General features: G+C 32.9%; 1 protein-coding gene across 1 annotated transcript in view; it reads left to right on the top strand.

The window, feature by feature from the left end:
* The window catches only part of CPS1 (carbamoyl-phosphate synthase 1), a 146,772-nt gene that overhangs the window by 73,440 nt on the left and 46,930 nt on the right, over positions 1 to 26,402 (top strand). Inside the window, exons 20-21 of the mRNA XM_051983624.1 lie at positions 2,257 to 2,433; positions 6,419 to 6,537. Coding sequence (XP_051839584.1) covers positions 2,257 to 2,433; positions 6,419 to 6,537 — 296 coding nt within the window. The remainder of the gene's footprint in view (positions 1 to 2,256; positions 2,434 to 6,418; positions 6,538 to 26,402) is intronic.

Genomic DNA, 26,402 nt, shown 5'->3' with positions numbered 1-26,402 from the left:
GAATAATAGTAGCTATAAAGCTTAACTTTATTTAGTTATTCTTAAGGAGATAAGAATGTCTCTAATTTGTGTGGCAAAATTTACAGTTTTATACAGGATATCTCCAAAGTCTTATTGAAGTTTTTAACTTTAACAGTTTCATAGCAGCTTCAAATGGCATTAAGACTTTGGAGATGCCCTGTATAAGTATCCATTGTTGTAATAGAAAGAAACAGAGACTTAGAAGCTTTAGGTATTTTCCTGTGCTAATTAGGGACATAGTAACAACTAAAACCTATGGCTCCTGATTTTTCATCCAGCAATTTTTTCAAAATATATTATTTTGCCTCCCAATAGTTCACAGATTGCAAATATGTATATCAAGTCTTAAAATTCCCTTTAAAAACATCTCTGGAAACCAGCCTTCACCTCACATCTTGCAATGAAAGGGAATTTAACTCTCTCCTTAGACCATCCCTTCAATTTAAGGCAATTCTAATAATTAGGAGTGAGCTTAGATTGAGCAGAAATATAACTCCTTATGCTTCCAGTTACTTCTCTTCTCTCCTCCTTTTATGCTTAAATATTAATTTTGCTTAATAGCAACAAATAATGCAATTTTCTTCAGGAGAGGTACTAGAGAGGGCATTCAATATATTTTACATCTGACTTCATCTAGCTCTGTTAGTTTATTTTTAGAAAGGTGGGAGCAAGAGAAATATTGGATTAGCACACTATCCACCATGATAAATCCCCAAGATTCCTAGTGGCTATAAAGAATCCTTGAGAAAACATTCTGTTTTGAGATGTTGTTTTGTTTCGTTTTGTTTTTCTTAGTAAACCTTACCATCTTATCCATAGTCAGAGTCACCAACCTTTCTAAATAATTTACACATTGCTCAGATACAAACCCAGGAAGCTAGTTCTGTGTAAGAAAGCATAGAACTTTAATGGAGCCAGTGTTTCCATTACTTTTTCTTTAAGTCATAGACCAAATACTGAGCAGCTTGATATTTTATTACAAAAATTTAAAGAACAATCTATATGATCAAAGCAATTAGATTTCCACAAGGTCAATCTATCATCACAGGCTTTCCTGCAGTTTAAGGCAGAATCTTTCCTCTCCCTCCCCCACAGTTGTTCTATCTGAGCAATCCATAATTAATTGTAAACATGACTGTGGCAACCAGACTGACTCTGTCATGGGAAATATAGTCTCTGAACACAGTGTTAGAATATTTCAGTAATGATTGCTTCTAAAGGTTCCATTAATATGAATTAAAACCCGTAAATAAAGTCATCCTGTCTTACATACTAGCAGATCATTGTGTAGAAACAGGTTTGTTTCTTTGCTCATATGGGACATTTCTCTTCAGTTATTCCTATAGAAAAGGACTGAGAATGACAATGGTAATCTTACTCTGTAGAGACTCATAGGTTTCAGACACTACCTTACCATAGACTATAGACCTTACCAAGCATGGCTGAATCTCTAAGCAATAAAAGATTTTGTTCCAATGCAAATATGTATCACAAAGACATAATCAGGAAGAAAAAAATATAAGAAATGCATTTAAAATAAAAGCAAGATTGTTCTTCCTCATGTTTCACAAATTATACACTTTTTCCAAAGTAGATTTCTTAACAGAGTCACAGTAGCTAGGAGCTATCCTGTGTCTCCATAGTCATGTAATGGAACTGTGTTATTCATACTAATTTTTCTTTCTAACCCTCCAAAGTGAACTCTTTGTTTAAATTACATTGTTTTAGGGTTCATTTATTCAGTGAGATCTCCTTTTCTTGATCAGGTGCAAAACAGGACCCTATAGTGATTCAGGTCTTACTAAATCCCACAATCAGGTTATCCTTACCATACTGAAAACTGTGCCAAAAAAATATCACATAACTGCCAATTGAATTCACTACACAATTTTTGTCTAATCACAACTGGGATCTAACCACGGTAGAAGAATTTTAAAATATTTCCCACTGCCTGACTTTCTTCACAATAGCTATTTCAAAATTCCTTTCTTTTGAAACTCCTGTACCATTCCTTGTTCCCTTTTAGCAAACAGAATATAATAAATGTTGTATCCTTCTAATAAAATGGAAGCTTTTTGAAGGCAGACTTTTTTCTTATCCTTTTATGCCTAGTGACTAGCTCATCGGCTCTAATAAAGTGGGTATTAATGAATGCTTGTGAGATTAAAACAAAGATTAAAAAATGTATTAGGTTTTTGTGTTAACATGAAATCCTTAAATTTGTGTTTGTTACAGGTTATGGCTATTGGTCGTACATTTGAAGAGAGTTTCCAGAAGGCTCTGAGAATGTGTCATCCTTCAGTTGATGGTTTTACCTCCCGTCTGCCAATGAACAAAGAGTGGCCATCTAATCTAGATCTTAGAACAGAGCTTGCAGAACCATCTAGCACACGTATCTATGCCATAGCTAAGGTAAGGAAGAAGCAGATGGGAATTGAAAACTAATTTTTTCACTTTTTTTTGGTTTCCCAAACCAGTATTTGAAACTTTAAAACAAGGAATCTGAGAGAAATAAAGAAATGACCAGAGAATTCTACAGTTAATGGAAAATTCACTTTTCTTTACTTAGCCTTAATGACATTACCATTGCTTAGAAGGAATGTCCTTTGCAGCATGTAGATCCCAATTTGTTAACATGCATATATAGATACTGGTATGTGGTTTTGGAAAGATGCCTTTATTGATTATTCATTTTTTCCCAGACAATCCTTTACTTAAAATTGAAAACAGTCAGTGTTGCATTTTAGAAAATAGGATCAATTTAAAGGCACGACTTACAAGGTTCTGCCCTCTGACTGACCTTCTTTATTATATCCTAGTTCTTTAAGAGCATTGACAAGTAGCAGATGAGACAAAGAAAGAAATCCAGTACCAATAAGCTTTGCCTTGTTTCTGATGTGGCTCCAGTTTTTGGCCCCTTCTTACAATATATTAGGTTTTTTCCTACTTGGATAGTTTTATATTGGAGAATTTTCTGTTCTTTAAGAGTCTGCCTAGCCAAGAGCTTATTCTGCATTTTTTAAAAAATTTGATTCTGTTGAAGCAAACAAACAAAAAGTTAAATCTTTCTCCTTTTCACCCTGTAGTCCCTTTTCATGCAAATCAAGCTCCATATTAATCTTCTGTCATGTTTACTGTGCTTGTAGTTAGGAAATTCAGCTCATCTGATTCTGTGAAAGGTGATTCAGGCAGCTGGGATCTGTTTGGTCAGAAATCCCAGAATGACTTTTTGACATTTAAGAAAGAGTGAACATTAATCCTCGAAGAGTATCAAGCCACATTTGAGCTCTGAAGCCCCCCTTTACCATTGCATGTACCCATGTATGCATAGTGCTGAAGTGATGAGAATATGAATTTCTTCTTTAAAGGGAAAATCAGCCTTTGTAATTTACCTTTGTAGGAAATGAAAGGCATTGTAAGTGGTTTTGAACCCAGGAACAGTTTTGTGTCAGTTATTAGTCCCAAAGGGAGGGGAAAATAAGAAGGTTTTTAAAAATTACATACAGGTTATATTCCCCTCTCTATTACCCTTTAAGTGTCTTAAATGTAAAATAATTAAATTAAAAGAAACTGAAAAGGGTTAGTATCTTTTGCTAAATAAATGAATACACTTGTTACTATGCTGATCTTGGGTCAAGGTTTTACAGAATTAAGATAATTAATGGCATTTGGATAAGAAGTTACTCAAAGTCCTAATTTTTTCTTTATTTTCTCTTTCTTCTGCCCTCCTCTCACATTATTACAAAATTTGAGAGTAATAAAGGACCAAAACAGCTCTCTAGTCTCTAACCCATATATGAAAGGAATCCCCACCGAATGTTGTTAAAAACAATCCCCTCAAAAACATGTCTTAGGAAATACCCAGTATATTTATACATTCATTATATCACTCAAAGGAAAAGAAAGGTGATTTTTCTTAGACTCAGCACCTAGCTCCTAGTCTATCTTAAGTGAATGGGTAATGATCCCTAAAAATAGGGAGTTGCCAAGGTGCCTCATGAAGCAGGAACCTAAAGGTCAAAAATGAAAACTCCCCTTCTAACTTTTTAAAGATCGGGAATTCTTTTTCAATTGAATTTTTTTTAGTGGGTAGAGGCTTTCTCCTGCAAAAATACCTGACATTCTTTGAAGAAAGGAATATGACTATGGTTTAAATTATTGGCTGCCAACACACCACAGGAAGAAACTTAGTTCTGTTTGTTAGAGGTCATCATTACTGTTTATTTCTACCCGCTACTTGGAACTTGCTGATTTTGACAAAGAATTTAAGGCCTGGAGAGAGCTGAAGGGAAGAGAAAAACTGAAAGGAAAAAAATGAGTAAAGGGAGTGTGTAAATCTTCCCTAGCTTTCAAGAGTTTCAGTAAAGGGCGACTTGCTTACGGGCTGGTTGTCTACTACAGTCATATTGCAAGATGACTGGATCAGCTCTCTCTCCTGGTTTAGGGGCACACAGGGCATTATTTCTGATTTTGAAAATAGTAATGTGGTTTCAGAATTGTTTGGTGGTGATAATCACTTCCATGCCAGTGGCACATCAGAGCCAGGAGGTAGTGATACCTTAAAATGAAGCCACAAGGACTAGCTAGTATTTTGCTTTCTATCCCCCAAAATGATTGGGACTTACCAAATAGTTAGTCTTCCTCTGTTGTAATGGCCCACAAACTACTGTGGTGTAGTATCAGTTATTTGCTATAGGAGTTATAGGAGCCTTATAGCTCCTATAACCTATAACTCCTCCTATAACCTAAAGCTCTTATAACTTTTAGAATAAGGAGGATATTTATTGTATCCATTAAAATATAAACTTTTTATTGGTAGGAAATATTTTCCTTTTTTTTTTAACAAGGCAATTGGGGTTAAGTGACTTGTCATACAGCTAGGAAGTATTGTGTTTGAGGTCAGATTTGAATTCAGGTCCTACTGACTTCAGGGCTGGTGCTCTATTCACCACACCACCTAGCTGCCCCAATATTTCCCTTTTTAATTTGTATTCCCATTGCTTAGTGGAATCCTTTGCTGGATTTGAATTCAGAGCCAGTGCTCTATCCACTGTGCCACTTATGTGTTCTAGTCATTTTTGACAGTCAAAAATCAATGAAGAATTATAGAGAATGATTTGATATATCACAAATTTGGATCTTGAAAAATGTCTTGAAAGAAAATAAATAGATGCATAGAAAAGGAAAATTCATAATTTATAATGGTAGGTGTATTTCATTTTCCTTGGGGGATTAACAAAATTTTGTATCTAAATATAATATATTGCATTGGAGATAACATTGGGTTGTTTTTTCCCTAGTGAATATGGAGAGAGTTATTTTAAAATAATAAAAATGGAAACTAAACATCTTTAGAGAGGTTTAAAGACAGCATCTAATCAAGAAGGCTTAAAAGATATAAAAAGTTTGTTTTTCAACTTCAGCTCACCTCTTCGTTCATTTTGCTCATGTCACATAATTGATTAATCAACAACCATTTATTAAGTACCTACAATATCCTAGGTTCTTTCTTAGGGAACAAAGACAAAAAATGAATCAACCTCAGAGAGCCTATGTTATATAGAACAGACGTGTACACATGCAAATATATAAAATACTTTAGTAAATGTATATGTATTATGTAATAATGATAATAAAGGTGATTAGGAAAGCAGTAGCAATGGTAGTAGGGAGAAATCAGGAAGGGGTGTCATGTTGGAAATGGCATTTGAACTGATCTATAAAGTTAGGAGATATGGATTTAAATCCTTTCAGTTCTGCCTATTAGTTATGTCACCTTGAGCATGTTACATAGCCTCAGCTCCTTCATTGATAAAATGAAGATGCTGATACTTGCACTCCCTCTCATAAGAATTGAAGAGAAAGCACATTATACAATCTTGAAATTCTTTAAGAATGTCTTATTAATTTTCATTATTTAGTTTATCATAGGATTTTTCTGATGCAGAGGCCATATTGATTTGAATAAGAGTTTTTTCCCCTCCAGTAACAATACACTTTTCTGAAGGAATAATATAGGAAAATCTCATCAAAGAATAAATTAGAAGACAGTTTCCAACTAGTGATGAGAGTAGCATTCTAGTGGCTTTTTTAAAAAGATGACTTTTTTTAAACCCTCCAAGCTGGGTATAGGAGGATAAGACTATACAGATAGAACTCATTTTCAAGGGACTTGCCTAGAGTATACACCTTTGGGATTTACTTAACCAATTCACTGTATCTTATTTGAAAATGCAATTGACAAAATCTTTGGACTTATTGGAAGGAACTTCAGTAATTCTAGTTTCATGGCTCATATTTCAAGTCATAGCCCCAGGCTATCTAAATAACACGGCAAAGGATGATTGCTAGACTTTTGTGAAGTGTTTGTTGAAGTATACTCTTTTATTTTTGGCAGGCCATAGATGACAACATGCCCCTGGATGAGATCGTCAAACTTACATCCATTGACAAATGGTTCTTGTTTAAGATGCGTGACATTGTAAACATGGAAAGGAAGCTAAAAGGACTAAACAGGTAAGGAAGCATTGTTCTCAGCTACCACAGATGCCTCCCAGTTTGTCTTGGCATTTACCCAACAGCCCTGAGCAAAGTGGTGCTGGGTCCTCAGAATAGCAGCTGTGGCCACAAAATAATTGATAATTTTTTTCTCTTTTAAATTATTCTCAGCATGGAAGAAATGGTTTATTATGTATTAATAATTTTTAACCTCACTCTTACATATATGGTGATTCTCTTCCATAGCATCATCATTTGTTTTATTGAAAAAATATAAATATATATGTGATATATAATATATGTATACCCTGTGAAAGAGAATTCAACTAGTTTTAATCTTTTTATTTATATATATTAAGATGTCCTTGTTACAATTTATGCATCTTTAAGTCTTACTCGTATATGAATGAGTAGATCATTTCCTTGCTTTGGAGAAATTGACATATCCATCACTAATCCTTCTCCCAATATTCTTTTAATGATAGGTCATGCTTTAGTATGTCTTATAGAACAAATACATCCTTTTGTATCTGCTAATAATTTTGGAGAATCATGACTGCTTGCTTCAGCTTGTAAATGGGCCACATTCCAGCTTCCATTAATAGACATTTTGCCACTTACTCTTAGAATTCATTAACATTTTTCTATACTTCAAGGCCAATTATTGTTAAAATTCCATTTATAGTTCAGGGATGTCCATTAGTACCCTTCTCTTGCCCCTTCAGGAATACCTAGACAATGCCAATTGTTACTTTAATAATGAAGCTTGTTTTAAATCTCCTTTTTGCATAGACATACTTTTTTTGGGGTACATCTGGCAAAAATTCAAATGCAGGTTTTAAACAGTTATCTTTGGCTGCAGGCGAAATTTCTTCTTAGTGTCTTCACCTTACTTCAGACGTTGTTCTGAACTACTGTTTCACCTGATGTGAAAGATTAGCTATTCTACAAGCCTTATGGCATGTTTATGCAGAGAAATAATTCTCTCAGGATAAGTTGTTCTTGTAGATCTTGGCTGATTTGAGGTAATATAGACAATCTACTTAAGAAATTGTCAAAGCCCTTAAAAATTGCAGAGCCCAAATTATTGAGCCATTTGGAAAACAGCATAATTTTTGAACCCTTATCTGCCCAGTTAGGATAGGTACAAGTGTGGCAATGAAAATATTCCTTTTTTGAACAAAATATTATTCCCCTTCTCTTCTTTTTTAACCTGGGTAGCTATTTAAAAAGTCCATGTCTTGCTGTGCAGATTTGTGCTTCTTATTCTCCTAGATTTAGAATAGCTATATTTTTAGAAGCAGTTATATAGATAAATCTCTTATTTTTTTTTTCTAGTGATCACATAAAATGAACAATAGATAGTAATAAATTGAGGATCAAGGCTATAAATTCGTCTCTGAGTTTTGCTGACTTGAGATTTCCTTCCTTGGTTTATGATGCCAACAGAAGCACCATGTTGACTTATAGTCCATTCTACCACTTTCTAGTTTCACGCAACTGATTTTGAATGTTCAGAAACTACTGCAATTAAACCACATGAGGGTGCTAGAAACTTATGGTATTCAGAATGGGCCCAGATAAGGAACTGGAGGAGAGATAATAGATTTTGCTTTGAAATAAACCTGCATTTGATACAAATTCTGCTTTTTGGGCAAACTGCACATTTTTTAATTGAGTAGCTTGTATTATTGTCAAAAGATAGGTTGAGATTTTAGCAATTCTACCTAAGCAGAAATAAATGTCTAAAGATAATGAGCAAGGTCCTTGGGGGAATAAAAGAAAATCCATTGTTATACAGCTTGTATAAATTCCCTCTGACCTCCATACTGTGTTGCATTTGTTTGCTGGCTATTTAGATTTTTCAGTCTCCATCTTCAGGGACAATCATTCTTGCAAAAACAGATGGTTTTCTATATTCATAATGGGATACATAAATAGTACATTAAAATCTTTTATATGTGTATTTCATAGTACTTCACAATGATGAGTATAATAATATGAAATTTGCATCTTCAATAATTGGCTTAGCTACTGAGTTTATTAAAGCTCAGAGAGGAAAGTTGCAAATATACCCCAAATAAAACACCTAATGGTTATATCTTCTGAGTTAAGCACAGTGCTTTGCACAGAGTAAGCACTTAATAAATATTTGCTAATACAAATCAAATACCATTGAGCTTAACAATCAAGGTGATTTCTAGTCTATTGTATTTTTTTTTAATCAAAAAGTCTTGAGTACATGCCCACCAGTATCTTGGTACTTGTGTTAGAAAGAGAAAATAAAATAATAGCTGTCATTTATATGGTGCTTTAAGAATTTCCAAGTTTTTCCACATATATTATTTGGTAGATCATTGCAACAACTCTAAGAGGTATTAGTGCTATTATCATACACATTTTATAGAAGAGTACTGTAATCAGAGTGTCAGTTGCTTCTTAGTAGGTACATATTTCTTTTTCTGCATTTCTTAATTGTTGATAAACAGACACTCAGAAGTGAAAGCCTGATCTTTATTTACTTCTTTGGACTGTGTGAGAAGACACAAACAGGATCTGGGATGGGGAAATAAATATTGGGATATGTTGACTGGGACAGGGTAACTGATGAATATTGCATACATATGGGAAGTAGTAGAAATGTTTTAAAAAAATCTTTTTATTGAAGGACAGTTAACATGAATCATGCTCATGATGATCTATGAAATCACAGTTCTCTATAGAATGACTAGACAAGGCAGGCAGGTGTTAGCATAACATATCAGCATGCAGCTAGACATTATTTGTTCCCATCAGATCTCTGTTTACATACATGTCACAAAATGAACGTAGAAATAACTTCTTCTTCTTCTTTTTTTTTTTTTAGTCACACTTCTTGAGTAATATCTATTCTGGTAGCCTTAGCTGTTACTATAACTTCAGGCAGCTTCAAGAAGAAAGATCTCTATCCACTTCACACCATTGACTTTCCTCTTTTCCTCTTAACTTGTTTATTGTTGCCCGAGGGCATGTTAGAGAAGTTGACCTTTCTTGGTAGTTGCCCAAATTTTTAAGGCACTGTAACACCAGCTAATTTTCTTAGGAACATAGCTTTCTTTCCCCTTGCACTCCCCATTTTAGATTGAATATCTTCAGCTTTTAAAGAGTTTCTATTGATTTGCAGCCAAGTGATATAAGGAACTGTTAGTAGAATGCATATGCACTGGATTTTATGTGCTTGCTACAAAACATCTAGCCTACATCAGCCATGCAAAAAATTGAGAGAATTTAGGTAAGTCAGAACTGGTAGCAGGACTGTAAAATGTGTATAAGCTCTGCCTATTTCCTTGCTCTACATGTCTACTTAGGTTGAGTACATTCCAGCTCTTAACACAGTGCCTTGCACCTAGTAAGCCCTTAACAGATACTTGGTGATTGATTCCCTATCTCTGGTCCACATTCACTAATATTCCCTTCACACATTCTGCCCACTTTATACAGGTACACACTTTCATGCACTGATTCTTTTCTCATAGATATCTCTTAAAATGGCCATAGAATAAAGTACACATAAAATTATTTAGAATTTCTTTTTATTTAAAAAATCATCACTGTTAATTATTTCTTTTTCCTGTTGGCTCATGGGCAAATTGTCATCTGGTTTAGCAAAATAAAAAAAATAAAATATCTGGCCACAGAGTTATGGGCAAGTAATGTTTTTCATGCTCTACTGTAGGTAAAATGAAAAAAAATTATGCAAAATGCTTTCATCAATCATTGTCCTCTAAAATTGAAGTAAAACCTTGTTATAACTCAGCTTGGTAGAACATAGAATTGGATAAATGGCTACATTAATCATGCCCTCCCTTATCCCCCTTATCACATTGAACTTGAGGCAAGTTCATAAAATGGGTATTCACCCTGATTCAACATACTAGGGTTCATACCAAAGGGTTCAATTGTATTTGGGAAATTCAAGTCAAACTCCGGAAGGGAACTCCTTAATTGACACACACATATCTGGGTTCTAGTCAGTCAGGAAACCAAACGTACTACAGTAAAGTTTGTGGTTAAAGCAAATTTGGAGGAACTGTACACAGAGCCTATTTCAATTCAATTCAATTAAAACTCAATTATTTAAAAGGTACTATGTTTATTAAATAAGGGATATAAACAGCTATGGCAGAACTATGCTAAACTCGGAGTCAAATTTTCCCTCAGAGTCTAGCTGTATGACCCTGGGAAAGAATCTAATTTCTGTTTGCCTCAGTTTCCTCATTCTGTAAAGGGAGAGAATAAGAGCAGCACCATCATGAGATCAACTGAGACTATATATATATATATACATATATATATATATAATATCACATTTTTAAGTGTTATATAAATACTGCTATTATTATTATTAATCATACAAAAAGAAATAAGCATGATATGCAATAGTGGAAAGAACTTTGGTTTTAGAATCCATGAACCTAGATTCATTTTGCTGCTCTGTAAAATAAGGACACTGTATGAAATTATTCCTATAATCTCTTCCTCCTCTAAATCTGAAGTGAAGCTATGTATAGCAATCTCTATTCAAGTGAAAAGTATAAAAAAGACCATAAGCTTTAGCCTGGTGAAGAAGACTAGAAACTATTCAGATGAGGAATTTGTCCCATTTCTTATTATTGCTTGTATTTTGAAGAGCATGTTGCATTTCTCTCAATTTAGACAGTTTGTTCTGAATATTCCACTTTAATATCTGTCCTTGATGAGCCATATTGCACTTGGTGTTTATAATGTTGTAGGAGAGCTTTAAAAGAAAAGAATTGTCCTCAAAATTAGGAGTAAAAAGTAGACTATTTCTATTTTTTATTGCTGGAGAATTTTTTAAGAACAAGAAGAATTAGAAGTACAAACCTGTTTATCTTTTAGTTTCTGCAAATATAAGCAATTTAAATTCAATTAAAAAACCCTTTTATTAAGTCTGCCTATATATTAGGTATTTGGGATAGGTTTTCTGTATACAGAAATTTTTACATTCTACTATAAAGAAACCAACTCATATTCTGATTATTTAATACCAAATGCAGACAAGATAGAAACCAAATAATTTCAGATTGGGAGGGAGCACCCATACCTGGGGGATGTTGGAAAAGCTTTTGGTAGAAAATGGAATTTAAACTGAGCCTTGGAAAGAATTAGGGATTTCAGGAGGCAGAAGAAGGAAAAATCATCTGACCATAGGAGATCAGGTTCAATTAACAAAGGAACAGCTGTTTATAGCTCCTTTATACATTAGCAAGCAATAGCCATCAAACATAAATCTATATCTGGGATGCTATTGAATCCCTAGATTGTACAGCTCTTGCTTCTTCCATTCTGATACTTCCATTTAAGTAATACCAAGAGCACCCTCCATTTTATAAGGTAAGGGCACAACTTTTCAAACATCCCTTCCCTTTGAACATCTGTGCTTGAAGTATGGTGGGCCAAGTCTGTGGGTCAATACTAGAAATCACAAGCAGCACCCATCATTTTAAAAACAGATTGAAGACGAATTTGAGGCTCCACATGAGCATTCAAGTGCTAAATTGAGCTCAGTAAACAGAGGATATTTTCTAGGGACCTCAAACCTCTAGCAGATGCAATAATGTAAATATCCCCTTAGCAGGAGCTCTCCCTTTAAATTAAAGGTCTCTTCTGGCCTTTTTTTATTTTTCATTGATTTTTCATTTCTTATGATTACTTATCACAGATACTGGGCCTTGTATTTGACTAAAACCCTTTGGGAAAAGATAGCCACGTGATGTAAGGAAAAAATTTAAAAGTAAAGTTAAATTAAATGATGATATTAAAATTGATGATGATATGAGAAATGTAAAAGATAAACCTAAATTTTTTTATTTTAATTTTCACAATAAACAAACAAAAAATAAATAAAACAAGCAATTCCCTAACATAGTACAATGAAAATGATGATTATTCTTGGAGATGATAGCACAGAGCTGTCAAGCTGGGGGCCTGCTTCAAGTCAGAAGTCCTGAGTTGTGAGTGAACTTGTTTAAAATATAATTGGGATATGTTTAATGAAAGAAATACAAATATAGTACAACACAGATAATGTTCATTCGTGTTGAGATACAACAAACTATAGATAATGTTCATTTGTATTTTTTTAAGTCAGTATGCCCCAGCAGGAACCTATTTCTAATTGAATTCGACACCATTTATATAGAATATATTCATGTATTCTATATGTATATAGCTTAAATGCTAGGAATACAAAGGCCAAAAAATTATCTTTCTGCTATAAAGAAATATTTATTAGACATATGACTGTGTAAATCACTTAGCCTTTGGAAGATGTTTCTTCAATTGTAAAAGTATAATGGGAAGATAATTACATCTGGACTCAGAAGATCAGGTTGCAATCTTAACTCTAGCATTATTGACTCCATGACCTTAGGCAAAATACTTTGTCTATACAAGTTTCAGTTTCTTTATCTATAAAATGAGGCACTCAATTAGATAACTGATTTTCAGTGCTAGATCCTGAGATCCTAGGAATGCTTATATTATTTCCTCAAAGGAGTACTATGAAGGAATTTTGTAACCCTTTCAATGCCATATTTATGATTAGAAGAAGTTAGTTTATTACTTGAAAAAATATTTGACATAATTTGATTTGGGGAGAAGCTGCTATGATTACAATAATTACCATGTATGTAGAACTTTACATCTACAGCTGGTTTATTCTGACATATCAAATTAACTTGCTGATTAACAGTTAGAAGCCATGGGCACACCATGGTCACTCAGGGGAGCACATTATAGGCAGCTATTGATCAATGGCTTGAATAGGGGCCTTTGGCAGGACCAGTATATAGTCATTATGTGACGTTAGATCATTTAGCTGCTAAAGCTCTCTTTCAATACATGTAAAATGTCCCTTTCTTATTTCATGGGGGTAATGTGAGACATAGGAATATATACAATACCATGGATAAATTACTTTTCTCTTTGGGTGAAAATGATGCTATTAATCATTGTTTATTATAACTCACTTTTTTTGTTCGTTTTAAACATTTTTCCCCAAATTCTTTTATAGCATTATAGAATAGTAAGACATTTAGAAATCATCTTTTAAGGGGTTCTTAATTTATGTGTGTTTGTGTGTGTGTTGGGGTAGGAAAAGGTGTCACAGACTTTGGCAGTCTGGTGAAGCCTGTGGCCCTTTCTTAGGACAAGGTTTTTAAATGCATAAAATAAATAAAACACAAAAGATTATTAAGGAAACCAATTATGTTGAAATATAATTATCAAAATACTTTTTAGTGGCCTGTGGGTCCTAGGCTAACAGGTCCATGATCACATAAGCTAATTTGTAGTAGTTCCAGAATTAGAGTTGAGATTGCATATCTAGTTCAATGCTCTTTTCATAACACTACATCACCTCCTCAAGAAACACTTTAAAAAAATGCTCTAGATTTGAATTTTATATTCTTTTCAAATCTTTGAAAGAGAGATGTTGTTCTTGGGATTTCTTCACTTCTATAACCCCTCAGTACAAAAAATAAATTTCTATTTTTAATTTTCTTTTATCTTAGGTAATAATGATTAAGATTTTTCTTTTTAGATGATAAAATATATTTCTAAGTAAACCTATATTTCTCTAATTTTAAAAATTGTTTATTAGTAATTTATTGGCTTGGGGAAAATGGGAAGTGTCAATATCAAAAGCTTTAATATTGCTATATCATTAATTTATTTTATTTTTAAAAATCAAAATTCTTAATCAATATTTGATGATATTGATCATGATATCATATTCTTAAGAGTATGGCAAAATCTTTAGATTTATAACATAAATAAAATGAGTAGCATGCATTTTGATAGACAAAATTCAGAATACAAACTAGAATGGATTACTTTTATTCATTAATTATAACATCTCTTATTAGAGGCAGCTTGGTTAAAGAGCAGGCTTGGGAGTCAGGACCACCTGACATCAAGTCTTGCCTCTGGCACATACTGATTAGGTGACCTTTGCAAAATCACTGGACTTTGGAGTGTCATGGATAGCTTCCTAAGACCATCAGTAGCAGAGAAGATAAAAGTCTGAATTGGTTGATGGACTTTCTTTACCTTGAAATTCCTTATACTAATGAAAACATACTGTTTGAAGTCTCATTAATAGATAAAAACTATACATAGACATGTCTTATTCACAAGTAATTTGTGGGTTATCCCTATGTTAATACTTTTGTTTCCAAACTAATTGTTTTACTTATTTAACTGATGGCTTTCTTTATGGGAGACTATCAATATGTCAAAAATGATGTTTATTCATTCAATAATATTTTAATTTTAATTTGTAATACTATGCCAGTAAGTTTTAGGTATTTCAAAGATGAAGTAAAGGTCCTTGACCTCAAAGACCTTACAAGTTGATTGAATAGAGACCAAAACATGTGTAAAAATAATGCCATAACACAAGAAAATATATTTATGCAATTATTGTTCTATTCTTCTTTCACTGATCTTCACTGATCTTCAAGTATATTGCAAAAAATAACACAGATGACAAATATTATGATTCTAATTTTTACAAATGGTAGAACTGAGTTACAGAGAGGTTTAATAGCCCCTTTTTTTTTTTTTTTTTTTGTGGAAAGCTGGAAGTATAGCCTGCGCTTCCTTTTTCAGTTTTATTCTCTAACCATCATAAAATGTTTCTTTTTTCTCTTTTCTTGAGAAATGATTTTTAAACCAAGAAGCTGAAATACTAATTACTCATTAGCTGTTGAATCCTAAGTATTATTTTCCTTTCTGAGTAGTTGACATCAGTAACAGCAAAAAAATCTAGTCTATAAATGCCCCTCTCCCCCAGATATCTTTCTTAAGGACCTTGCCTTAAACCCAGATCACTCTGACTCTCATTGATCGACCATTCTCTGCCTCATTTCTTACCTAGCCTTAATTGTTGATTAGCAAAAGATAACAACCTCTGTGAGCAGGAGCAGGAATTGTCTCCCTTTGAGAACCCAATTAGAACTGGCCAGTTGTACTATTCAGTAGTAATACTTTACAAATTTGTTTCATTTGATTCTCACAAAAACTCTTTTAAAGAGTATCTATTATTATCCCTATTTTTCAGTTGAAGAGACTGAGGAAGACAGAGACTAAGTGTTTTCCCCAGGGTCACACAGCTCAGAAGTGTCTGAGGCTGGATTTAAACTCAAGTTTTCTTGATTCTAGCCCTAGCACTGTCCACTGTGCCACATAGCTTCCTTAAAGATATGCATTCCTATCTGAACAATTTTTTAAAAATGACTTTGTTTAATCAACCATGAAAAGGCTCTAATTTAATTTTCAGTAAAGTAGATAGTCTATCTAGAGTTGCTAACACAAGCAAGAGTGATTTTAGTTCCTGAAGCAATACTGGTCATACTTATAGTTTGGGTAGGCAACATGATCTCAAGAAGCCTGGGAAAGGAAATTGGTTCCTAAATTACTTTTTTATTTCTTCAAGCATTTTGTAAGTTCTTTTAATATGAGAGAATGTTTTTTATTTTACAATTAGATAAAAGACTAAAAATAAATAGACATAAAACATATACACAATAGTATAAATAACTGATATTGGCTTCTTTCCTGAGAGCAAGATTAGTTAAAGGTACAAAGATCACACAGATATTAAAAGCTTATGATAAAGAAGAATACTATGGAAGAGACCTAGAAGTCTGGAAATAATATATATGAAAACAACTTTTATGATATTTTGGAGATTGAATCAGTAGATCCTGAAAACTGATTAGTATGGTAGGGAAAATAAAGAGTGAGGAAACAAAGAGAACTCAGGGTTTGAGCCTTCCCCACCTAAATAATGCTAGTGATAAGAATTACATTTATAATGTAGCTGAGCACCAATTCTGAGGCATGCCCTGTAGTCATAGATGACCAACAATATAATTTTCAAGAAGGCTATCATGAGTGAAATGCAGAAACAAAGAGTTAAGTATAAAAGTGATATAATAAAATTGCCACACCTTTCTTCTTCACCAGCGGGAATATAAACTAATAATTTCAAATGGTGTAAGGAACATCCAGGAAGAGAAAATTATCTTGACTGATACATTTTTTTTGGGAAATACAGTTTAAATTTTATTGAAATCTCAGGAAAAATGCATCTGAAGGAGAATATTTAAACTTGTGCCACATTACCATCCCAGGAAAAATGTTACATTTTATTATTGTGGGTAAGCAGCTAATTAGTGAGCAAATATAGTTTAAAAAACTGGGATCAAGCAAAAAGATGCTAATACAATTTCTATATCTTATAATCTTAGAGAATTATCTAGTTTAGCACACTGAAAAATTAAGGCACTTGCTTAAGATCAAATGGTAAATAGAAATTGGAGACAAGATCAAGGCCAGCATGCTATACTTCCTCTTTTATTCAGTAGTATCAAGCAATCAATTCGTTCATTAACTAATTTATGATGCATAGTGCTTGGGACTCCTTCTCTATGGATCAACTGAATTTCATCAACAGTTTAGAACATCATGCACATAGCAGGTCCTTATTTGCTTAAGCAACAAGTAAATCTTTTACTCTAGGAAGCCTAAGAAGTAATTCTCCCAATTTGTCCTTTGAAGTGATTACCACTGACGTTAGAGAGCAGAAATAATTACTAGTGTTACTACTGATTATCACTGAGATCTCCCTTTTCCTCTGAAGATCTCCAAATAACTTAGGAAATTGGGTTGTTATACAAGTTGTCATCCTTCCAACAACAAACATCAAATATGACATGTCACCAAATATTCAATTCTACTGGATATTCTAGGCTCACTTAGAAATAGCTAAGTGTATCTTCTGTAATCTACAACATATTATCTTTGCCCTTTTCATTCAAGTGCTAGGAAAATTTAATCCTGACCAGGTTACATTCTGCAGAAAAATACCACAGACCAGTTATGTCAGTGGTTGGCTTCAGCTAAGCAATTTAATAAGATTCTGAGTAATGGCCTCTAGAAGTCAACAGAAAGTTATTTATTGAGAATTCCTTCTCTTGCTAATGTCCTTGGGACTACAAAAGGTATATTTTGAAAACAGCTTTGTAGGAACATGACTTGATTTAAAAACATGCTGTAGTGAAGCTTCAGAAAAGTATAAAGCTGAAATTAAAGCTGATTTTTGATATTCTGAAGCAGAAACAATGGAATATAAAATATCAAAGAATCTCATTCAATCACAGTTTTATGTTAAGGTGTGATAAAGCATTCTACTTTATTTCTTGGGTCCAGATTTAATGTATTGGATTCCTTAGATTATTGGAAAAGACCTGAGATTTTATTAACCATGTAGATTAAAAAAAACCCAAAACATATTTTTCCAAATTTTTTTCCAGTTCTGACTTTGTGACATCATTAATTAATCAATAAGCATTTATTAAATTCCTTATATGTATTATGTATACGAAGATGCAACAACAAAGAATAAAACAATCCTTACTCTCAGAAGGAGCTTACATTCATTAGTTTGGAGAACCCCTTCACCAAAGCATATTTGTCTTAGAGAATGGCCTGGGGCACTGAGACCAGGTTCCAGGTTCCAGGGTCATACAGACAGAATTTGAATGTGGATCTTCCTGACTCATCCATTACACTACACTCTAACGGTATTTCATGGCTGCTTTCAATTAGAGAAATTCTCTTTTAACTATTAGTCCTACTATACTGTTAGACTTTAAATAGTGAGAGGAAGGAAATATGGCATTTATTACAAAGAGGTTCCTTTTTTTGGATCATGAACTTCTTTAGCAGTCTTAGAAACTCGATAAAATAATGGAAAGCACATTCATTCTGGAGTGAGAAGATAATGGATAATAAATATCTATAAGCACATTTTCATCTCCATGAGTACAAGTGCAACATTCCATAGAGTTACCCACTTGTCTTTAGTTAAATTTTCAGTCTGGCCAATGGATGTCTGATGACTGATCAGTGGCAAAGCATCATTTTGAGAACTTTAGAGATAACAGACAATAACTATTTTTGAGTCACTTTGCATTTCTTTGTTTTCATTTTTTGTACTTAGCTTCCATTTGTGAGGAGACAAAATACAATTGAAGCTAATTTAATACAACAATTACTTATGAGTGTCTACTATGGGCAAGCCACCTAACTATAAGAAGTACAGAATCAGATGTTTAATCATACGGGAACATTGCTCATTTCAGAACCAGTGCTAAGTAAATTCATTGTGTTTTAATAAGGTTCAAGTATCTAAAGCTGGTGTTTAGAAATTAACTTAACCTGCCTTATAGGTAATGGGTCATAGAGTTTAGATGGAGAGATTTTTCTAATTCCTTCTCCACTCTCAATCCAGAATTAATGGAATATTAATGTGGATATTCAGGGTGTATAGGTTCAGGAAAAACCAAATAAACAAAAAACAACACCTGTCATAGCACAGTTAAATATTTAGAACTATGAGCAAGGTTAATTGATCAATCTAAATAAAATATATGATATGGATATGAAATTCAGTGAAAAATTCAGATGCTATGTTTCTTTTAATATCTTGATATAGTGTGACCTATACATGAAAGAGCAAAATGATGGACTGAATGTTGCCCTCTGCCCATGGCTGCTATGGAGATACAACCATAGTATCATCAAAAAAATTGAATAGGGGAAAGGGTGGCATTTACTACAATCAACTAGCTTTCTATCTCCTGCCTTTCTAAATGTTATTGCTATTTTTGACAGTCATCTTTTGCATTTCTCTTGGGAAAGAAGCAACAATCTGTCTTCTTAAAAGAAAAGACAAAGAGATAAACAACTTTTACACTGATCTCATCATTGTAATTGCCATTTATTCTAAAGCTTGTGAAATGCCAGAAATAATCAGTGAATTTAGTTTAAATCTCTTGGAAGAAGCTACTGAGGAAATAGGGAGTAGAATACATTTATATCAACATATATCTATATGGGTTACAGATATCTTACTCAGTTCTGTCTCTTTCTCTCTCAAGCAAACATCACTACTGAACTTCAAACCCTAGGTTTCCTTCAACTTTTGGCTTGGGGAGGAAGAGGAAGGTTTGAAAAAAATACCCTGTATAATAATCAAATTGTAACCCTATCCAATAATTGTAGGCCAAGTGGAGTGCTCATTTTCACATTAGAGCTGGTGCAATCTGGAGGGAAATTTGTTTAGCATTACTTGTGAGTTGGTGGATCAGATAAAAGCCAGTCAAGTGGAAGAGAGGACTGTGTGAAGTACACTGACTCCCTTGGTAATTGCAATGCTGCAGGCGTTTCTCAAGTCAGTTAATAGATTTCCCTAGCTCCTCTATGCCAGGTGAAAATTTCCTCATTAAGGGGAATTTATTCCATTTCCTTTTATCATTTATTATTGAAGAAGTGTGAGTGGATAAAATTTCAAAGATGACAGGGTAGAATTTTAAACAACAACAACAAAATCTACATTGGAAACTGAAAAGAGAAAGAGGGGAGAGGCTTGTATTGTTTATAAACTATAGAGCTCACTGGAGATTGAGCTCTGTAGGAGCTGAACAACACTGTCTAACCATTACATGATTATGGCAGAGTGTGTAAATGTCTGATTGTCTAGTTTTAAAACATTTTTCCTTTCTAAAAATTCAAGCTGTCATTTTGTGTGGGTAAGTCTTGAGAAAAAAGAAGATTTTTGAGGTTAGAATCATTGCTACTTGTTCTTTTATCATTTTATTGTTTTAATCCAGCTATGGAATTGTGAGAGTGTAAGCTTTGAAGATTTTGCCCTTGAACTATGAAGTAAGGAAAGCTGCTGGGGGAATCAAAGAACTATTATCAATATGTAGCAACATTGGTGGTTATAGAACAAATAAATACGCACACACATTGTGCCTTGTGTTTATGTGCTTGTATTTAAGGGTCAAGACAAAGACATTGCAATATAGATACATATTATATATCTTCATACAATGTTTGCTTTCATGAACACACTTCAATCAGTTATCACATTTCACCTTGAAACAATAGTTCTGAAATTTGCATTCTGATATGAATGCAATACTATGTTTTCTCTTTAAAACTCAATTCAGCTTAACATTTCTCATTTACAATTCAAGGATTATATTTCCATTTTTTTTTGTTATTTCATGTTTTGTGTTATTCTAAAATGAGCCTTTCATTTAAACTTAAAAAAAAAAAACCAGCATATTAAATTCCTGGTCCCCAAATCAGCTTTTACCTAGGCTGGTTTTTGTTGTTGTTCTTTGCTTATATGCTTGTTTTAAAGATCAGATTCTTTTTAGAACGGGCAAATCAGAGGGCTTCCCGATTCAGGCTGGTGAAAAAAAGACATTTGATTCTCCATATTGGTACATTAGCTTCACACCTGTGTAAGATTATTCATCCCATGTTTGACTATGAAGAGGCTTAACCTTATTTAAGTCACTGGCCCAAGGCTAATGAATCGTGTCTTCAGACTGTCTCTTCTTTTATTTATTATAATGGGATACAAAATAAAGTTTTATATCAGAACGGGCTGCAAATGAAGCCAATTTTCTTTCTCTGTCAGTAATGCAATGACAGTCAGTCCTCTGTTTTTCAGTGGCAGATAAAAGAGAGTGAAATATATAGAAAAACAATACACTCATTTTCTTGGGGTTAAGTCCCTTCCCTCATACTTAGGCAACACTGAATTGGAATGGGGAAGTCTGGCTTGGTTGTGCCTTTACTAATTGCTGTTTGAGTCAGCATCAGCATCTATTTTGTGAGACAGGGAAATGGAATCAATTGCTTCATTTCATGAAATCTTAGAGGTTAAAACATAGAGCATTAGATTGTATATAAATTAAATATTGAGAAATATATTTTTCCTACAACTTGTGCTTATATTCATGTTCCTGATAGAGTATTTACTATGCAATCTAAGGTAACCAGCGACATAGTTGCATATTTTTGTCTTGGTAACTCACTCTTATACTTAGAGAGCAACTACAATAACAACATTTAAAACATGTATAGGGTTGGAATTCAATTAATAAAAATAATTTATAATTTACTGAATGCTTGAAGTACTAAGTGTCTGGCATTGTGCTTAAAGCTGATAAAAGATAAAAGCAAAAATAGTCTCTGTTCTCAAGGAGCTTACATTCTATTGAGAAAATAACTCTACAAACATTCAAAGTATATACAGAGTGGATACCCTCGTACCCTAGAAGCTCAGGAGTAAGGTGGAGATATTGAAAAGGGTTTCATATATGGGTGATGTTTGATCTGAATCTTGAAAGAAATCAGGAGTTTCAAGAGGAGGAGGTGAAGGAGAAAATTCTAGGCTTGGGGGACAATATGTCCTGTACCTATCCCTGGACCAAAAAACAGAGATTGGAGAATGGAATGTTATATGGGAGAAATAATAAGTAGGACAATATGACTAAGCCATTGGAGTATGCTATACACCAATGAATGGAGAAGAGTAATGTGTAAAGAGATTGTAAAGATAAGAAATTTCCAGTTTGTGAAAGCTTTAAATTCCAATTACAAGAGTTTGTATTTGATTCAAAAGGGAATAGAGAACCATTGGAATTTATTGAGTAGAAACATGACAAACTCAGACATACACTTAAGAAATTTACTCTGGCAGTTTTGATAGTAGTGAGAAAGTTGAAAAAAAGACATCAACTGGAAGGCTACAATTCTTTAACATGAAGCAGTTAAAACCCAGCATCCATAACGAAGAAAGGGAATTGCATTTGCAATTCTTCTCTTTGGGATCAAATTTGGCTCTTATAATTACACAGTGTTTATGTTTTAGTTTTTCTTTCAATTTATATTTAGATTCATACATATTATTTTTCTGGGTTTTTTACTTCATTTTATATCAATTCATATAATTTTTCCTAAATTCTTCATATTCATAATTTCTTAAAGTAGAGCAATATTCCATTGTATTTATGTACCACAATTTGCTTAGCAATTTCACAGTTTATAGACATCTACTTTGTTTTCTATTCTTTACTACTACAAACAGTGAGGTTGTGGGAACAATCAACTACAAATTATAATTTGAAACTTTTATGTAAAAAAAAAATCCCCAGTTAGTACTTAAAAATGTTACAATTTGTGGTTAATTCCTTTGTTAAGAGAAGTGTCTTTTTCTGGACATATCTCTTATACTTGTATTATGCTTTGGAGCACTAATATATCAACAAAATAAATTAACATTTTCAGATCTCCTTCCTGTCTGATAAGAAAAGGGGAAGAGGATAGGACAGTAAAAGAATACTGGGAGTATGTTGGGATTTCAAAATAAACATTTTTGAATGGGGAGAAGTAGAGAAGGGACTTGGATATAGGGTGACACTGTTGAACTCAATGTTTATTTAGGACAGAACTTCTTAATTTTTTTTTTTTGAGACTTGCATTTTGGCAGTCTAATAAAGCTATAGACCACGTCCCACAATTATGTTTTTAAATGCATAATATAAAGATATAGGATTACAATGGAAACCATTGGTAATTAAATATATTTATATGCATATTGAATATTAAATATATAAATATATATTTAGAATATATTATTTCATCATATGTATTAATTACATAATTATCAAATATATAACATTAAATATATATTAAATATTTGTGGGTTTAAAGTCAAATTCATACCTCCAAGTCAAGAACCCTTGATTTAGGGTTATTTCTGAATCTCTACTTTTTCTATATTTTCATTTTCTTTTCATTTCATTTTTGTTTTTTTATATGGTGGGAAATTAAATTTTGAAAGAAATTAGAAATTTTGCTAACAGTAGATATGTATATACACATGCACACACACACATATATACACACATATATGTATATACACATGCACACACACATATATACACACGTATATATATATATATATATATATAGAGAGAGAGAGAGAGAGAGAGAGAGAGAGAGAGAGAGAGAGAGAAAGAGAGAGAGAGAGAGAGAGAGAGAGAGTACATTTTTTCTTTGTCTAATGGATTAAGGAACAATTAAAAAAAGAGGCATGAATGTTCAAGAAGAGAGAAAAATAGCAATGAATAAATGTGAGAAGGATAAATACACATTTTCAGCCCAAATGCAATTTCGTGTTTTTAACTACCAGTGATATGTAAGATCAACCCTAACGATGTTAGTCTGCAATAATAATTGATAGATTACAAATGAGTTCCACTACACCATAATACAATTTTTCAGTAATCATATATGACAAACCTCTGAAGATGTAAATCCTCTTAACCTATTGATTGGTAGAGAATAGGACATCTGGGAGCCCTTATACTTAGGCAAGCTCAACTTCCTCCTCTGCTCTGAAAGACTGCTCTCTTTCTTGGGAGGCTTTTGATCTCCTCTCTTAATAGGAGTTTCCTGGGAAGCTCCTGGGGCTGGTATAGTAGGACCATTATGGAAAGAAAAATGCAGATGAGCATTCTCCTTTCTCAGTACTTTTTAATAGGATTTTCAAGGAACATTAGAGACTATCTACTTACTCTTTTTGCAGGTGGGTAACCCACTGAAGTCCATAAATGTTAGGTGGCTTTATAGAACTTTATATTTGGAAGGTCCATGTGATCCAATATGTACCTGAACAAGAATTTCTGCTACATATCTCTAAAAATTCAGCTTTTCATTGAACACTCCTTGTAAAGGGAGCTCATTACTACCTAATCTATTTTGTAAGACTTAAATTATTAGGAAACTCCTTTACATTCTTCTCACACTCATATGTTTTCAACTTCTGTACATTGCTCTTCTAGTTTTTGGCATCAAGAATATTTATTATTCTTTATGATAGCCCAACAGATACTTGAAGATAGCTATCATGTCCTCCATAACTCTTTTTTCTTCATCAGACATTCCCACTTCTTGTCCAATTTTATCCAACCCCCAGCAAGGTTATGCAGCAGTTGTAATAGTGTTATTATATATGACATATTGTTTTAACAAAATGAATTAATGATGTTAGATGGGGTAAGTACAGCACCCTGGGAGAAAATAAACCGTCTTAAAAAGTAGAAAGGAAATAACCATTTGGAAGGAAGGAAGCAAAATAGACAAAAAACAATGGAATTCCACTTTTAAAGTTTAAGAAATTCCTATCACAGTTCTTTTCTTGGTCTTTTTTTTTTCCACCTTTTCAGACATGGTAGTTTTTTTTTTTTCACTTTTAAGTCACAAAGTATATTCTAACAGTTGTGCTACAGGAAGTCAGAAGTGTACCAGAACTTCAGTGGCATATGGTTGTCTATTTCAACAACTACTCTATTTCTTAGAGTCTTAGTTTGAGTACAATTGAAAAATAAAAGCAAACATTTTTGCAAACATTTAAACTTTAATGTGACTGTTGAGGCATTCAACAAGACTAAAGTTTCAGTGTATTTATAAAAATTGCCTTTCAAAACCTACAATTGGAAGTCATACCTCGTTTGTTAAATATTTCCACTCTCTAGATTAATGCCTGCTTGCACATTAAAAGCTGATTTATTGAAAAGACAAACATATCCTTGTCAATAAAGGTGGAATCAGAAGTACTCATGAAATTTTTCCTTTTATTATTTCTTTTGCTAAATTAAAAGTAAGTAGAAGCCATAGCATATTGAGAGCCTTAATAATTTTGGTTCAGCCTTACTTACTAAGCCAACCTTTTATTTGTAACTACTCTAAGCTTGGATGAAAGACCGTTATAAATTGACTGGAATAGATTTATACTTAAAATAGGAATAAATGAGTTAACTCCTTTTTTATTTGTCTTTACAAGCTTCCATCTTACCATCTTTAATTCAAATCCCTTTTTTTCCTTTGTAGCAATAGTAGTAGGATCCAATTACCATTGCTAACAAACTCAAGTGATAAGTTAAAGTTCCAACAGATTCCAACCCCCTCACTCCCACCTGAGAGATTCAATATCAACAGTGACTGATCTTGGTGATAGCAACCTTCATTTTGTCTCATATAACAATAATAATAATAATCACTTATTAAGTACCTACTCTATGTAAGACACTATCCTAGGTGCTAGAGAAACAATAGCACAATCTCTTTCATTGTGTAGCTTATATTCTATTTGAAAAACATAATTTTAAATATATATATATATATATATATCAGAGCATAGAAAGAGGATTGTATATGTATATGAATTTCCATTTCATATAGACAGCTTTTAAAAAATTAACAATAATAATAATATTAAAAACCTCTTGAGACAAATAGTCATGGTCATACAAAATGAATTCACAAAGTGGCCAAATCCAAAAATGTATTATTTTCTTCTGTACTTTGAATCTATCATTTCTCTGCAGGTTACTTCTAAAAGTCCTGTTTATTGTAAGATGACATGATTCTATTTGAAACACAAATCCTTGCATCTGTCCTTAAACATCCTTGCATCTGTCCTTAAACAACTTATATTTCTAACCTCTAAACCTTTGGTTATACTACTTTTCCTTTTTAGAAAACTTTCATTCTATTCTCTATTCAAATCCTAATCTTCCTTTATAGTTCATTCAAAGTTCCAACCCATAAACTAAACTTTATTAATTCTACTTCACACTTCTCTCTTTTCTTACCTTTTACAAGTTTTTACCTATTTACCTTTAGAGTTTCATTCTTTAAAAAATGTGATATTTGCTACTCTATGAAGCCTTCCTTGCTCTCCCTGTTTAGAAATGATTTTTTTTCCTGAGACATCACATTTTATATTATTGTTATCTTTTTGTTTTTGTCTTCTACTTGTAGCCAGTAGGCTTCATGAATGCAGGAACTATATCTTATCTAAAATTTACTAGGACTTTAGTGATTTTCTTATAATAGATGCTTAATAAGTGTTTATTGGATGACTATCATATAATTTTGCTTTTTTT

The sequence above is a fragment of the Antechinus flavipes genome, chromosome 3 (assembly GCF_016432865.1).
Source record: "Antechinus flavipes isolate AdamAnt ecotype Samford, QLD, Australia chromosome 3, AdamAnt_v2, whole genome shotgun sequence".
In the NCBI taxonomy this organism is placed as follows: Eukaryota; Metazoa; Chordata; class Mammalia; order Dasyuromorphia; family Dasyuridae; genus Antechinus; species Antechinus flavipes.
Note: the sequence above shows the minus strand (reverse complement) of the source record. Positions and strands in the feature narration are given on the sequence as shown.